Source organism: Schistocerca gregaria, chromosome 1, assembly GCF_023897955.1.
Source record: "Schistocerca gregaria isolate iqSchGreg1 chromosome 1, iqSchGreg1.2, whole genome shotgun sequence".
NCBI classification, from domain to species: domain Eukaryota; kingdom Metazoa; phylum Arthropoda; class Insecta; order Orthoptera; family Acrididae; genus Schistocerca; species Schistocerca gregaria.
Genome location: NC_064920.1, coordinates 1,143,375,050 through 1,143,393,095, shown reverse-complemented (window position 1 = coordinate 1,143,393,095; position 18,046 = coordinate 1,143,375,050). Strand labels below are relative to the sequence as shown.

The window sequence follows — 18,046 nt, the reverse complement described above, 5'->3', positions numbered from 1 at the left end:
AAGCCCCCCCCCCCCCCCCACTCCTGAAATTCGAGTTAAATACGTTTGTTATCCTATAGACTTGTTACAGATAATGTTGCGTGAACTGCAGTTCCTCCAGCGATCATTTCACCTAAGATGCCAAAACCATCCCTCTAGCCATCATGCAATGCCCCCTCCTACCAATGCCACCCCACGTACCCACGCAAATGTAACGCAAAGAACTCTCCATCAAACTAGAGCTGACTGCCCTATCCAAACACATAATCTATTTTAGAGTCACTGTTCCCCAAAATAACCATCCAACTAAGCCACAGTATATTCTCCAGCAAAACTTAGTATTCACCTGTCTTACCTTTTATCCTGTTTCCATGATCACATTTTCGTAGAATCACTCTCATATCACACTCTCCCATCTAGAAAGCGTTGTTCCGTCTCACCCCAGGTCTGACGTGCGCACCATTTCCAATCCTAGTGCGCCGAAGTCTGATCATTAGAAGAGCTGTAACTCCTGAAATATACCCCACCATATCATTGCTTACTTGACAATCACTTTCTCCAGCTCGCATATTCTTATCAGCTCCTCCTCAATAATTTATCCCCACTTCTTTCCCGAGACTCTCTTTCCGTCCTACTATTTATCCAGAACTGCTTACAAAGTCCGATACAGACTACCGCCTGCAGAAATATAGAATCAGGACCAACTAATTCCTTAACACTAGAAGAAAAGCAACTACATCATGCTCGCAAACATTAATGTCACATAAAGCAACCCTGTCTCTTTAATTAAAAAAACTCTGCAGAATTCTCATATTTTTTACGTTCCACTTTGTCTTGTTAAAACTCGGTACAGCAGAAACCTTGTCGCAGCCCACCTGACCCGAGAAAAAGCAATACAGAGGAAGACGATAAGTTATTCGTAGAACTGTGCAGTTACGACGAAGCAGTCACACAATACTAAACCACACAACAATTCAAGCAATATTTCTACCACCTAGTTACTCACGTGTTTGCAGTGTGAGATTAATCTCAGAGCAGGCGATTTGGGGCATGAAGTAGCTCACGTTTACTTTTCTGCTGGTGGCAACATCGCTGTTTGTCAGAGATTAATCACACGCTAGCCAATCCTCCATTGTTGTCTCAGCTACCGATTGTTGTAGTGCGTCTGTATTTCCGAGTACATGTTGGCAGAACACTACTGGGGTACAAAGTGCTTCGCAAGCCTGGCTTTGTAAGTAAATCCATATTTGGTATGTATACGCAAATATGAGTAACTATGTATATCCGGTAGGTAGTTTGAAAAGATTTCTTGATTTTTTACTTATTCAAGAAATATAATACCGGAAGGAATAACTGAAATTCTGAAGGATTTGTCTGATTAGTTGGATCATAAACTGTGCAACAGTGGTATTGATGAATCAGAGGAGGAGCTGTAAGTAATTCAAGATAGTAAATATGGCAATGATTCTGGAAAAGACATTCTGTCAATTACTAAACGTTAGGCTATCAACTGGAAGAAAATGGAAATCTGAAATATCTCACTCGCAAAGATAACGTTACAAAGTGGAGGAAAACTCTTGCTTGAACGAGAGCAAAATTTGAAATAATATAGTGGAAGTGTTTCCCTTTCCTGGAAGCAGCTCAGACGACCTCAGTAATTAAATTACTGCTTTTCATTACGTAATAGACAACAGTGTGGTAGACAGTGTTGTCACTCAAACAAATTTGAATATTCAGAACAGGGTATCACCACATTAGCGGTGCTACAGAGATGCGGATGCGACATTACGAACGGATATGCTTGCTTTACTGTGATGTTTACCCCTCAGGTGGCTCACCACTCTTTGGTGAGTTCTTGCTAGGCTACCACGGGGCTGCAGCCTATGCAGCACTGTTGTCATCCGTGCTGCATGTCTATCCTCCTGCTTTTCTTTTTTCCCCTATCTTGGAGAACATGTCTGTGGTATTTTTTCGGAATTTGTTCTGAACTTTAGCAGCCTGACATCAGAAAAGTAGCCATACTGTTTTCTCTTTCTTTATTTCTTCTTTTCCCTTCTCCTTCCTATCCTTCCTTTGAGTTTCCTAGTTTCCTCCTTCCACCCAGTGCACTCCTGAAGGCCGGCCCACGCATCTGACGCGTAAAACGTGTAACGTGTAATTCCCAGTCGCAGGTCGACAGACAGGGTTCGCACACACACTGTGGTGCAGGACAGGCCCGAGGAGAGGTGATTCCCTGAGCTGTGACCTTTCCAAAGTGCAAACTGGTCCCTCTGTCAACACTTCGGGAGATGTGACCTAAGGTGGGTGAGACCCCTCAGAAAGGGTCCACCAGTTAGGAAGGAGCGCGCCATTGGAGACGCTGGCAGTCATGGGGGATTTTTTCGCAATGAACCAATGATGTTCCTCTCATTCTGCTTCAACTAAGTGTAAACGGAATAAGGCTACCGGTTCAAAGACGCTCCCAGCTGCTTTCCTTGTGGTTTCACATATTGAAGACAGTCAGTTCTTTGCTACGGTTAATCCGTTTATTATTGAGGAATGTGTTGCTGCAGTCGCCTGCCCTTTGAAATTCTGTTCTCGTTTACCCAATGACACATTAATTTTTGAGACTTATTCTGATTCTTAGGTACAACAAATGCTTGCAGCTTCACTCCTCCAAGGCTAACCTGATCGTGTCAAGGTCCATCGAATGCTGAATTCCTCATGTTATGTTATTTACTCTAGGCTGCTCGTTGGGCCGACTGCGGAATAAATCCAAACTTATCTCCCTGATCAGGACGTCGTTGAAATCGATCGTCGGATGAAAAACCTAGATGCATTCTGAGTGCACACACACTCTTTTTCTCACATTTGATAGAGCAGTGCGTCAATCAAATATCAAAACAAGCTATGAAGTTATCATAGTCCGACGATATACTCGGAACCCAATGCACTCCCATCAGTGTCATCCTTACAACCACACTCAAATGTCTTTTCAACACCCATCAAATGTGTAATCTGTGGTAGGGATGTTCACAAGGGCGATTGTCCACCTCCTTCTCCCTGCTGTATCACTTGCAATTGCTAGGTAGTTCCATGTATCTCGATGAGCGGGCCGTCCTGGAGATTGAAAGTTTTCGGCTAGTCGGAAACCCTGCGTTTATACCGTCTGGCACTTGGAGCACTGTTCTTACTACACCTCGATCCACAGGACATGGTCGCACAGACATGCGACCTCAAATTGAGCACGATGGTTCTAAAATCACCAAGTGTCAAGGTAGCATCCCCGTCTCCTTCTCCTCTAGCTGTGAAAAAAAAAAAACCAAAAATTTCGCCTCGCGTGACGAAATCACTTGTTACACAACCAGCAGGCTGGAAAGGACAGAATAAGTACTCGTGGGAAGACTTTTTACGCACCTCCAGCCAGCAAACATCTGAATCGTCATCTGCCAATCGCAAAGCTCCAAGAAATCAAACAAAGGCAATGGTCTCTTCCTTTTTCGACTCGGAGATCCTGTTTGACGTTATCACCGCATGCTACAGTCACCCAACCGGTCTCCTTGCCGCCAGTGCGCACCGCCTTTCTTTTTCTGCCCTGTAACTGACAGACCTACTGAGGCAGAATGACTATGCCTCTTTCGATCTCTTGCAACAGGATTCTTTTTTAATGGAAGCCAAATGATAAAGTTAACTATAACCCTTTATTTTTGTCACTGAAATGATCCATTATTCCATTCATGATATAATCTTCTAAACATAACAGAAATGTAAAGTATTGTTGATTCTGTTCAGATTGTAATGCTTGATGTTTTTATAATAAGTACACTTGATAAAATTAATGCAATTTATACATGAAAAATTGAGAAACATACAGCAATTAAGAAGAAGGAAAGAAAAAATTGTTTGTGTGCTGTACTGTTTGGGCCACGTCCACACTAAAATGGTGATCTTGTACATTTTTTGGTAGTGTAGTTGCATGCAAATTAACATTTTAGTGCAATCTAGTGGAAATTCTTGTGTATAGAACAAACATTGTTTTTATTTTTATTAATCAAACTTTTTATTTGGAAATGAAATGTACTAGTTATACTAGAGAAACAGTTACCTACCACATCTGTAAATTCATAATAATCATATTACAGCGGAAAACTGTTAATATCAACCAGAAGCTTACAAGCCACAGTGGACACTTCATGAGATCTGCTTACTGAGTGTTGAAGCAAACGTTTTGACAAGATTGTTCCAATAATAGCGCTTGCTCCATGATTATCTTGCTTGATATGTATCTTCCAATGTTACATCTTGTCATCATTCACTTGTAACTAATGGAATTGTCAATCGAGTAACAAAAAGATTAATATTACTTCCTTGAAATCTTGTAGGTAATACTCTCACTAAACTATTTCATCAGTTTCTCCTGTTAATGATCAAGTTCAGTAATCTGCTAGGTAGAGTGAATGATTTGAGTGAGTTGTCGCCATGTGCTTTTAATACACTTATCTAGAATTCACAGGCAGTACATAATGTTGAATTACTGCAACTGATGTTTATAAAATTAATACTACTATTTTTCCAATAATTTATAATGTAATTACATTTCTTGCTATTGATGGTGCCCTATGTCCCACTAATTTTATTAACATACCCTATGCAATTATATTTATGGCAAGCTGAATGGCAAATATTTTTGGATGAATAACATTTCTCAGTGTTTAATTTAGAACTATAAATGATACCTTGGGGTACTTGTTGTGCAAGTATATAACTTCTGCAATTAATTTCATCACATAATATAAATATTAATTATGCTGATAAAAAAATGGTGGAAATGGCCCTGAGCACTATGGGACTCAACTGCTGTCATTATTCCCCTAGAACTTAGAACTACTTAAACCTAACTAACCTAAGAACATCACACACATCCATGCCCGAGGCAGGATTCGAACCTGTGACCATAGCAGTCACGCGGTTCCGGACTGAGCGCCTAGAACCGATAGACCACCGCGGCCGGCTGCTGATAAAAATTTCAGAAGTTTGTACACTTTGAGATGAACATATTCGCACAATACAGGAACTTAGGGAGAACTAAATTAGAAGTTACAGGTCTTATGATGTACACAGAGAAATTAGATACAAGCGTAAGTAGAGCAAACAGTCAAAACGATGGTTCCAAACTAAATAGAGGAATTCTTGTATTAAATACGAGTAGTGTGCAACAAGAAGGCCTACCATCATTTATATCGGGGAATGGACTACAGTGGGAGGTATACTGTGAGTGACACAAAAATGATATGCAGGTGGTCGGGAAATGGTACAGAGTCCTCTGAAGATCTAAATTGAATTCCAAGATACAAGGAAAAACTGAAGAGATGACATAATGGAACATGAGATTAGAAAGCACGTATTGAATCCTCTTACGGAAGCCTTTATCTAACAGTGGGTGGCGCTGTTGTTGATTATGGTTATTGAGGTGATATTCTGCTTTACAACTTTCTAAATATATGTCTTTTATTTATTTATCATATTTTACTGTACACTAAGTGGTTCTGGGAAGTAGGGTTGGTCTTCTAGGTTTATGTAACGGAAATTCCGGTTCTCTGCACAGGAGCTTCAAGAGACTTTGCCAGCTGCTCTGCTCGTAATGGACGCTTCCCACAATGCCCTGAAGAAGCTCCCGCAAAAACTTCCAACTGACCTTCTTCAGCTCCACGTGTCCCACAATCGACTGCTGACGCTACACACAGATATGCCGCCAAACTTGGAGGTACTTCAGGTATGTACTGAACAGTTGTTTTCCTTAAGTTTCGCTAATTACACTTTCGAAAGCTACTAAATTATCGTTACACCAATAGTGTTATTCCTGTGAAAAGGTTTATATTTTGTGACCATAACTTTGTGTAATCTAAATTAATTGGGTTTGCTTTTCGTCTCTCGAAAGATTCCTATCGAGAAGAAACAATAGCCAAACAAATAGGAATTGAGCCTGGGCTCTATTTGTAATAAAGTAAGCTATGATGATGTAGAAGGAAACTGTCGGCAAACTAATGAGACGAAGTTGTAACAAGTTCTGCCATGGTCCATAAAGGAAGTTAACTAATGGGATAGACTTTACTTGATACTGAAATTCCGTTTCACTGATCAGATACCAGACAGTAACGCAATTTAGCATGTAATGTACCTTTGGTTCGACATAACTACACAGGAAGAGTATTAATAGGTTTACTCTACAACTGGCTCTCAATAATACTATCTGTAAATTACAAAGTGAAGTTAATGATCGTTACACATAATTGACTAGTAGTGATGGATCACCATTAATTTTGAATAGGTATTATTTTGTCAGTTTAATTATTGGAAAGTACTGCCATTCAATACCTAACCAAGTAATTATGTCTTTTGTACTGATTATTATTTGTGTTCTCAAGGAATATTCACATTGTAATACAATTAAGCTCAGACGGGACATTAGATATCTGAATGCAGTATAGTTTGAATGGCTGTAGCTACTTGCTTACTATAGAAAACATAAGTTATAAAAATAAAGGTTGTACTTTTTGGTGCTTTATCTGTTATCTGAAATTTAAGTCTGACTCAACTGTCAGTATGGGGACACTGAAGCTAGGCTATCAGTGGGGTTGGATGTAAGCTGAACCTTTTAGTTACTGCACAATATTAGAAACACTGTTAACTACCTCACACATGAAATTATAAAAACTGTTATTTCAATAAGAATAATCTTTAATCTGAATAATTTAAACCTTCTCTCAGTAACTGTAATTTGATGAAAATATAACTATCCTTTTATGAAAATTATGTGCATTTAAAAACTTATACTCACTGAATAACTATGTACTTTACAACTCCACAAAGCTGATTAACATTTTTTAAGGACGTTAACAGCGTTTCATTTCAATAAAATAGCACTTTGGACAGGACCCGGTCCAGCTAAACTACTAAGGATAAAGTACGATGCCTCAATGCAAAGATTACAGAACACAAACTTACTACTGAAAGAGAAACCAAATAACTGCCCCATGCAATCAGATAGTACTCAACTGCTAATTTCAGAAGAAGATGGTGGCAATGCCAGTCTCCTGTGCTATTTAAAAAAGTCGGAAAAATTGTCCACAGCTCTTGCTGTGTAACTACCTGTTACAATTCGTAGTACAGAGCCCATCAGATATACCAGGAATAATGAACCTAATTACGTCCACATCTGAGGCATGTTATATAATGTTGCAGTACTTCTCGCCTGTTTCAGTTTACCAGACGAGCATACATTACCTGCTTGTCACCACCTGGTTCATGCCATATAGGAGCCTTCCAGCTCAACCGTCATATCCACCTCTTCTGTTCCCACCTATCCATTTCCGTTGCGGAGGGATTACCCTCCAAATTTTACATTACAATTAACCTACTTTCCCCATGCATTACCAGTAATACAAGTAAAGTTTTTACATTTTCGTTCGTTTACAGTATATTGCTTTTGAATCACATCAATAGATTGGTTACAATTACATAAGTGGTCATAAATAATGTATAAAATAATTTCACAGATGTTATATCAAAGGTGCTGACACAGACGTTACGCGAAATAAAAACAACAAAGATAAGATCCTTATAGGTAATATCGAAGATAGTGCTACACACTGAACTGTTGAAGTTAGCAGTAAGATAAAGGAAGTACCTGAAATAATAAAGGTTTACTGTCGATTCTTCAATATAATATAGTTTCAATAATGAAAATATTAATTACTCTGAGTATTTAAACCAAAGAAGAAGAAACTGATTTCGACAGGATGATGGGACATTAGCTCAACGACTGCTCCTTGGAGGAACGGTCTTCCTGGCGTGGCACAACACAGCGCTTCCGGAGTCATCTGTGTTACCAGAAGCTGGCTTGTGTCACATAACCCATAGGGAAGGCGAGTATAAATGACCGTCGTTCAACAATTACCTGCACTTCTTTTAGAACTTCCGCCTATCAGCCATCACTATGACAGTCAACACACCAGTGGAGCCACAACCTCACCAAGCAGCAGCACCAGCTAGGAAAAACCACTGGTGTGGAATCCACCAACTAGGTTTAATGTTTGCGGATCTGGAACTTCGCCTCTCCATGGGTGTCATGACCTGACATTCCGTGCAACTCCAAGGACCTTCGAATCACTCAAGGCATTTTCTCGTCCTTACTCGCTGTATGGAGGTGCCTAAAGTGTACAGAAGTGACGAAAGTCATGAAATAGTGTTACGCACATACACAGATGGCGGTGGCATCGCTTACACAAGATATGAAACGGCAATCCACTGGAGGAGCTTCATTTGTATTAACTTGAAAAGGTTTCCAACGTAATTATGGCCGCACGAGGGAATTAACAGCATTAATGGAGATTGGTAGTTGGAGGTAGACAAGTGGTACATTATAATGGGGAAACTGCTAGTGAATTCAACATTCAGAGATCCGCAGTGTCGAGAGTGTGCCGAGAATAACAAATTTCAGGCATTACCTCTCACCGCAGACAACGAGGTGGCCGACGGCTTTCACTTAACGCCCGAGAGCACCAGTGCTTGCGTATAGTTCTCAGTTCCAGCAGACAAGCAACATTCTTTGAAGTAACCTCAGAAATCAAAGTGGAACGAAGGTATCCCTCAGGACAGTGCGACGGAATTTGGAGGTACTGGGCTGTGGCAGCAGACAACCAACGCGATTGGTTTTGGTAACAGCACGACATCGTCTGCAACTCCTTTCCTGCGTTCGTGACCATATCAGTTGGACCCTAGATGGCTGGAAAACGATGGCCTGGTCAGATGAGTCCAAATTTCATTTGGTAAGAGGTGATGGGAGGGTGGCGAAGACCCCACGAATCCATGGACACAAGTTGTCAATCAAGGCACTGTGCAAGTAGGCGCTGGCTCGATGATGTTGTGGGCTGTGTTTACATGGAATTGACTGGGTCCTCTGGTTCAAATGATCATTGACTGAACATGGTTACGTTCGGCTATTGTAACCATGCATCGACTTCATCTTGACAAACGACTATGTCATGTCACGCGCCCACAGTTGTTCGTGACTGGTTTTACGAACATTTGAGACAATTCGAGTGAATGATTTGGCCATCCAGACCCAACGACAGCAATCCTATGCAACATTTATGGGACATAATCGAGATTTAAATGTGTGGACAGCATTCTGCGCCAGAAACACTTTCGTAATTATGGATGGCCTATGGAGGCAGCGAAACTCAGTATATCTCCACATGGCATTTCCAATGACTTGTTGACTCCATGCTACATGGTGTTGCTGCACTGCACCGAGAAAATGAAACTCTAATACGATATTAGGACTTACCCCACGATAGACTAAGTACCCACAGTCCAGAGATATAAAGGCAAGAATGGAAGTTCTTCTTCGTGTACAATTTTAGCTGAATGGATTCTTTCACTCACGTAATTTCCTACAGTAGGTTGGTGGAAAGCAGAGGCTCGCCTGCTGAAAGGAACTCTCGATCTGTTGAAATTTACCTTGTCGGTTTCTTAATGCTCGAGACCTCGTGTTAGTCTGGCGATGGCGTCAAGCAGTATGTCTCCATCTAGGTTTCAGTTAAAATTCTTACCGAGATAACATATTTCTTTTTTGCTGGCTATCTGTTGATGACTCCGTCATTACAGCCTGAATGATGTGCAATCACGGTTTCTTCTGACGTCTTGGATAACGTGCAGGTAGTTTTCAATCCCTTCATGACTCTGTTATTACAGGTTGAATGTGCAATCACAATTTCTTCAGAGCTCTTGGATTATGTGTTGATAGTTACAAGTCCTGTTGAGCTACAGAAATCAGCAGGGATTTGGAACTTTTTCGAAACACTTTTTTCCTTCGGTTTAGGAAAATTCGCCTCTACTGTGATATCCCTAATGAGAGAAGCCTGGACTCATATCGGCGCAGTGTCATCTTTCATGGCCAAAGTTAGTGTCTGTCTACAGCTGCTGTGTATCTCCGGAGCAGAAGCATCATTATATCCCTCCTCGAAATGATGAAGAAGACCACCACGACAGATCGTTCAAACAGCTTTTTAGATTACGGTACACTACCAGAAAAGATAGGTAGAGACACGATAGTTAAGTCAGTATTTGGTGCAAGAACTTCCACTTGATATTCAGCGGACGATTCTTGTTCCTGTACAGGTCGCCCATAACCAGCTGACGTCACTTGAGCCCAAGCTGCTGGCTGCGCTAAGGCATCTGCAGTTGCTGGACGTGTCCCACAACGCGCTCATTGCGGTGGACGGCGTGTGGCTGTATCACCAGCTACCACTGCTCAACGTCTCCCATAACATTCTTCGGCACATCACTTTACTGGGACCAGGCAACGTGTCGCATATTGATGCCTCGGAGAATGACATCGAGTCGTGGGAGGTAAGTCAATAGGGAAGCGCCTTACGCACACCTTGTGACTAACGTGACAATGAAATGACCTACAAGCAGTTACTAGTTGACCATACTGTAAGTAGGCTGTTTAGGTTTTCTTATTGGTAACGCCACATAGCGCTCTGTACGAAAAATCACTGGCTGTGCTGTGCGCAGTCTGTGGCTAGTTTGCATTGTTGTCTGCCACTGTAGTGTCGGGCAGCGGCAGCTGGATGCTAACAGCGCGTAGCGTTGCGCAGTTGGTGAGCCGCCAGCAGCGGTGGACGTGGGGAGAGAGATGGCGGAGTTATATATGTATATATATATAATGACTTTTAAGGTAAATACATTGTTTTTTTCTGTATTAAAATCTTTTATTTGCTAACTATGCCTATCGGTAGTTAGTGCCTTCAGTAGTTTGAATCTTTTATTTAGCTGGCAGTAGTGGCGCTCGCTGTATTGCAGTAGTTTGAGTAACGAATATTTTTGTGAGGTAAGTGATTTGTGAAACGTATAGGTTAATTTAGTTAGGGCCATTCTCTTGTAGGGATTATTGAAAATCAGATTGCGTTGCGCTAAAAACTATTGTGTATCAGTTTAAGCAAAGTCGTGTATAAATTTTTCGAAGGGGACGTTTCAATACGAAGGGAGCAATGGGAAGAAATACGGGAGGGAGTGCTTGCAGACTGAAATATATGGGACTAACCAAAGTACAGAAAGTTGGCAAGTTGCACTTCAATGCTCGTTTCTTACAACTAGGTCTGACTCAGCGCCAGTCACGAGCATAATTTTACAACGGCATACTCAGCAGTTGGCAGTAGACGAAAGATCAGTACCCAATGACTGGAAAGTTGCACAGGTCACACCAATATTCAAGAAAGGTAGCAGGAGTAATCCACTAAATTACATGCCCATATCGTAAACGTCGATATGCAGTAGGATTTGAGAACATATATTGTGTTCGAACATAATGAATAACCTCGAAGAAAACGGTCTACTGACACACAGTCAACATGGGGTTAGAAAACATCGTTCCTGTGAAACACAACTAGCTCTTTATTCACATAACGTGTTGAGTGCTATTGGCAACGGATTTCAGATAGGTTCCGTATTTCTGGATTTCCGGAAGGCTTCTGACACTGTACAACACAAGCGACTCGTAGTGAAATAGCGTGCTTATGGAATATCATCTCAGTTATGTGACTGGATCTGTGATTTCCTGACAGAGAGGTCACAGTTCGTTGTAATTGGCGGAAAGTCATCGAGTAAAACAGAAGTGATTTCTGGGGTTCCCCAAGGTAGTGGTATAGCCCTTTGCTGTTTCGTATCTCTATAAACGATTTGGGAGACCATCTGAGCAACCGTCTTCGATTGTTTACAGATGACTCTGTCGTTTATCGACTAATAAAGTTATCAGAAGATCAAAAGAAACTGCAAAACGATTTAGAAAAGATATCTGAATGGTTCGAAGAGTGGTAGTTGACCCTAAATAACGAAACGTGTGAGGTCATCGACATGAGTGCTAAAAGGAACGCGTTAAACTTCGGTTACACGATAAATCAGTCTAACCTAAAAGCCGCAAATCCAACTAAATTCCCAGGTATTACAATTAAGAACAACTTAAATTGGAAGGAACACATAGAAAATATCGTGGGGAAGGCTAACCAAAGACTGCGTTTTATTGGCAGAACACTTAGAAATTGTAACAGACCTACTTAGGAGACGGCCTACACTATGATTGTCCGTCCACTATTAGAATACAGTTCGGCGGTGTGGGATCCTTACCAGATAGGAGTGACTGAGTACGTAGAAAACGTTCAAAGAAAGGCAGCACGTTTTGTATTATCGCGAAATATGGGAGAGAGTATCACTGGAGTTATACAGGATTTGGGATGGACATCATTAAAACAAAAGCGCTTTTCGTTGCGGAGGAAACTTCTCTCGAAATTCCAATCACCAACTTTCTCCTCCGAGTGCGAAAATATTTTCTTGACGCCGACCTACATAGGGAGAAACGACCACCATGATAAAATAAGGGAAATCAGAGCTCGCACCGAAAGATATAGATGTTCGTTCTTTTGCGCGCGCTATGCGAGATTGGAATAATAGAGAACTGTGAAGATGGTTCGATGAACCCTCTGACAGGCACTTAAATGTGATTTTCATAGTATCCATGTAGGTGTAGATGTAGACCAGCTTCCCCCCCCCCCTTTCTTTTCATCCAGAGAAAGGATCTACGCGAACTCAAGTAACATCTGACCGACAAGCTATACCAGTTTGAAGAAAGCCGAAACATGTAACCAACGCTCACTAGTAGCTAGTATTCCCACTGACATTTGTCGTGAAATCATTCACTGCAAAACTAACAGTAGCTGTGTCTCCTCCTGCTGCAACGGTCTTGGGCACAATCTAGGTCAGTTTTTTTCTGTGCATACATTGTGTTACATTTCCTTAAGTTCGGACTGAACTCTGTTCTCTCAAGGTCTTTATCTTCTACAAGTCTATGAGGAATTTGCAACAAATTACCGACGGTATTACCTTCCTGTATAAAAGTGCGTCGTTTGTGAACAATGACGTTGAGCTACAACCGCTGTTACTGGACGAGTCTTTTAACTGTTATGAATTTGATCATCATCACTTACACTCTAGGCCAAAATCATAAGCACCCTTCTAGCCGATGTCGGCCAGGATCACATAATGGAAAGTTTAAAATTGTCTTCCAGTAGAAATGTACACTAGTGGCCATCAAAATTACTACACCACGAAGATGACGTGCTACAGACGCGAAATTTAACCGATAGGAAGAAGATGCTGTTATATGCAAATGATTAGCTTATCAGAGCATTCACGCAATGTTGGCACCGGTGGCGACACCTACAAAGTGTTGCATGAGGAAAGTTTCCAAACGATTTCTCATACACAAACAGCATTTCACCGGCGTTGCCTGGTGAAACGTAGTTGTGATGCCTCATATAAGGAGGAGAAATGCGTACCATCACGTTTCCCACTTTGATAAAGGTCGGATTGTAGCCTAACGCGATTGCGATTTATCGTATCGCGATATTGCTGCTCGCGTTGGCCAATATCCAATGACTGTTAGCAGAATATGGAATCGGTGGGTGCGGGAGGGTAATACGGAACGCCGTGCTGGATCTCAACGGCCTCGTATCACTAGCAGCCGAGATGGCAGGCGTCTTTTCCGCATGGCTGTAATGAATCGTGCAGCCACGTCTCGATCTCCGAGACAACAGATGGGGACGTTTGCAAGGCAACAACCGACTGCACGAACAGTTCGACGACGTTTACAGCAACATGGACTATCAACTCGGAGACCATGGTTGCGGCTGCATCACAGACAGGAGAGCGTGCGATGGTGTACTCAACGACAAATCTGAGTGCACGAATGGCAAAACGTAATTTTTTCGGATGAATCAAGGTTCTGTTTACAGCATCAAGATGATCACAACCGTGTTTGGCGACACCGCGGTGAACGTATATTGGAAGCGTGTATTCGTCATGACCATACTGGCATATCACCCGTCATGATGGTATGGTGTGCCATTGATTACACGTCTCGGTCACCTCTTGTTCGCACTGACAGCACTTTCAGGAGTGGACGTTACATTTCAGATATGTTAAGACCCGTGGCTCTACCTTTCAGTCGATCCCTGCGAAACCGTACAGTTCAGCAGGTTAATGCACGACCTCGTGTTGCAGGTTCTGCACGGGCGTTTCTGGATACAGAAAATGTTCGACTGCTGCCCTGTCCAGCACATTCTCCAGATCTCTCATCAATTGAAAGCGTGTGGACAATGGTGGCCGAGCAACTGGCTCGTTACAATACGCGAATCACTACTCTTGATGAACTGTGGTATCGTGTTGAAGCTGCATGGGCAGCTGTACCTGTACACGCCATTCAAGCTCTGCTTGACTCAATGACCAGGCGTATCAAGGCCGTTTTACGGTCAGAAGTGGTTGTTCTGGGTATTGATTTCTCAGGATCTGTGCCTCCAAATTTGAGGTAAAATGTAATCACGTGTCAGTTCTAGTATAATATATTTGTCCAATAAATACCTGTTTATCATCTGCATTTCTTCTTGGTGTAGCAATTTTAATGGGCAGTGATGTATCTCTGTCTGTCTCCAGATGACTTGCAAAATTCCTCTGAGTATATGCCGAAGTTCGTGTGACTAGTCTATTTGGTCCTAGCATTTTAATCATTTCTTATAAATTCCCGTTCGTTACTTCCCGTGATAATAAATACACAGACATGTGCGAGAAAAACACTGCTCTGAGCGTACGAAATCTCATGGTCTAGATTGGTTTTTATGTCTTCAAATGGCAGACTGCGATCATTAGATCTGTCTAAAAGACAAAACTGGAGAGATTCACATTATTAAATTTATTAATTGAAAGAATGTGTGCTCGCTCATTGATGCGAGCTAAATGCGGCACACAGACGTGAAAGAGACATACCAAAAGACTTAAAGGATTCATAGATACTATTACTAAACTACTAGATGATTTTACCGAGCATTAATGTAACACAGGCCGCCATACAAGTAAAGTGCCCTCTGCTTTAATGAAAGTATAACGGCCCAAACGTAAATAAAATGCAGTTAAACACATATCTAACATTTGTGTGTTCGTACTTCCACACGAATCCGTTTGGATTAATTCATATACATGCGTACCGACCTCGTAAATCTTTAACAAATATCAGTGTAGACAAGACTCAGACGTGATCAGGCAGCTGTCACAGTAGAAGTCGTCAATCCAACTATCTTTCTCCAGATCTCATACTGTGTACCAGGCCCGACGCGATAGACTTCTTATTATCCACCCTGTCAAATTCTGAATTATTACCATGTAGACGGGAATGCTTACGGTTCCCAAATCTATACCCTAATCGAAACCCACGACTTCAGGCTTCAAAATCCTGACGACATCCAGCATAAGGTTGATTTCTTGCAACACACAATTCAAATATAGTATCCAATTATACCCCACTTTCTAATTATACCGCACTTTGAACTAAATACTGTACCATTTCACTCTACCAAAATGTGCTCTTGCCCTGCTCGAAGAGTCCCGTCGCTTCTACACAGAATTCTTTCGTACTTGTGACCGAGATGCTATCATACATCACCGACAGTACAAGCGACACGTTCGCTAGTGCTTACAAGCTAAACGACGTGGTACATTAATGCACAACGCTAAGTGCAACACCTATAAACTCTGCAAAGTAGTAGAGAACATTTGGAATTCCACCCACTCCCATTCTCCAACGGGGAATTCCGTCCCGAGATATACCCCTTCTTCCAACCTTAGTCAAACCGCCCCACCACACATCATCCTGCCGTTTTCTTATTTTCCCTTTTCTCCAGTCCTCCAACCCATTGTCTTTTAGTCGCTACCTGCGGTTCCAGACGGCCTCATAGTCATAATTATCTTCTTCTATCAGGACCATTATCATTTTCATGCATCACGATTATCATTACACCATAGCATCATTATCACTATAAGTGATAAGTGAAAAATGATAAGTGCAGCCGAAGACTGCCAGCATAAGAAGGCACCCTCATTCTGCCAACGGCCTCGTCAAAGAGGGCGGAAGAACGGACAGAATTTTGAGGCACCCTCTTGCCCTCAGGATGAGGAACAGCACTTGAAAGGCGGAAGAATCAGGAATGATCAACGGTATGAGGATTCGAAAGGCAATGGAAACCACTCCTTCAAAGTCACGTAATGTATATCCACAACACATGTGGCATGTGACTAAAAGAGTGTCACGATGATCTCTTCATTGTCAAAAGTTTCCGTATTAGGCACCACTCGGATCCCCGGGAGAGAACAGCAAAGGAGGAGGTGACCATGAGAAAAAGAATGAATAACTAATGAACTAATAAAGTTCCATGAGTCGGGGCGTGGAATGAGAAGTTTTAACGAGGTAGGGAAACTTCGAAACCTGGTAACAGAAATTTTAGGGCTCAATCTAGATACATGAGTGTCAGTGAAGTGAAATGGAAAGAAGACAAGGATTTCTGGTCAAACAAGAATAGGATAATTTCACCACAGCGGAAAATGCTGTAACGCGAATAGTATTCGTTATGAATAGGCAGGTAGGACAGAGAATGAGTTAATGTGAACATTTCAGTGATAGGGTCGTCCTCATCAGATTCCACAGCCCACGTACAACAGTAGTTCAGGTCTATATCCTGACGTCGCAATCAGAAGATGAACAGGCAGTATATGTGGATATTCGAACCGTGAACCAGATAACTATTTAGAAAAGACGAAGAACAGGCAGAAGCTTAAGAGACTTCTCAGGAAGAATCAAGGCGCAAAATAATTGCATACGGAAATAATAATGAATGAAGTTCTCCCAGGGTGCAGATATTAAGATAATGCCTAACTCACTAGGCAGTTCAGTGGAAGAGGAATGTGCATGTCTTAACAGGGTTGTCGAAGAAGACGGAAAGAAAAAAAATATGTGCGAGAAAGTTAACTGCGATGAAACCGTGGGTAAAAGAGGGAAAGGAAGTTCTTCACTTGATCTACGGAAGGAGAAAGTACAAAAATCACCAAGGATATTCAGGAATAGAGAAATATAAGTAAGGAATGCTAAGTCGAAATGGCTGCAAGAATTGAAAAAGAAATGTTTGTTGAAGACTGATTCAGAATATGGAAAAGTATGACTTACATTGGGTGGAATTGAAAACAAGAGCGATAACGTTAAGAATGCAATGGCACCACTGTTAAATGCAGAACGGCTAGGTGGGAAGTGTGGATTGAAGGTCGCTATGATGGGAGGAGGTATATGATCACGTGACAGAGTAAGAAACAGGAGTCGATGGGGAAGAGATTGAGGATCCAGTATTAGAATCTGAATTTAGAACAGCTTTGGAAGTCTTAAAATCAAATGAGGCAGAAGGGATAGACAACATTCCATCGAAATTTTCAAAAATCGTTATGGTAAGTGTCAATAAAACGATTATTCACACCAGTTTGTCGAGTGTACGAGACTGGCGATATACCTTCTGCCTTTCGGAAAACATCGTCCACACAATTCCGATGACTGCAGAAGCTGACAAATGCTAGAATTACGAACCATAAGCTTAACAGCTCAAGCATCCAAGTTGCTGACTTGACTAATATACAGAAGAATGTAAAAGAAAACTGAGGATTTGTTGGATGACGATCAATTTGGCTTTAGAAAAGGTTAAAGGCCAAGAAGGAATAATAAGAGGGGATGACGAAGAACGATGTGCTCGGATTAAAAAGGGTGTTAGACAGGGATGTAGTAATTCGCCCCTACTGTTCAACTTACGCATCGAAGAAGCAGTGATGGGAATAAAAGAAATGTTCCGGATGTAAATTAAAATACAGTGTGGAAGGATACCTGAGATACGATTCGCAGTTGATATTGGTATCCTGAGTGGAAGTGAAGAAAAATTACAGGATCTGCTGAATGGAATGAACGGTGTAATGAGTACAGAATTTTGACTCAGAGTAAATCGAAGAAAGACGAAAATAATGAGAAGCAGAAGAAATGAGGACAGCAGGAAACGTAATATCGGGTTTGGTGGTGACGATTTAGATGAAATTAAGGAATTCTGCTACCTAGGTAGCAAAATAACCAATGACTGACTGAGCAAGGAGAACGAAAGTACAGAGGAGCATT

The 18,046-nt window shown here is 41.6% G+C and overlaps 1 protein-coding gene across 3 annotated transcripts in view; it reads left to right on the top strand.

Annotated features, from left to right (window-relative positions):
* Window positions 1-18,046, top strand: part of LOC126284033 (toll-like receptor 2) — a 111,580-nt gene that overhangs the window by 58,910 nt on the left and 34,624 nt on the right. For all 3 annotated transcript variants that reach the window (XM_049982592.1, XM_049982601.1, XM_049982610.1), the window contains 2 exons: window positions 5,564-5,731; window positions 10,141-10,371. In XM_049982592.1, coding sequence (XP_049838549.1) covers window positions 5,564-5,731; window positions 10,141-10,371 — 399 coding nt within the window. The remainder of the gene's footprint in view (window positions 1-5,563; window positions 5,732-10,140; window positions 10,372-18,046) is intronic.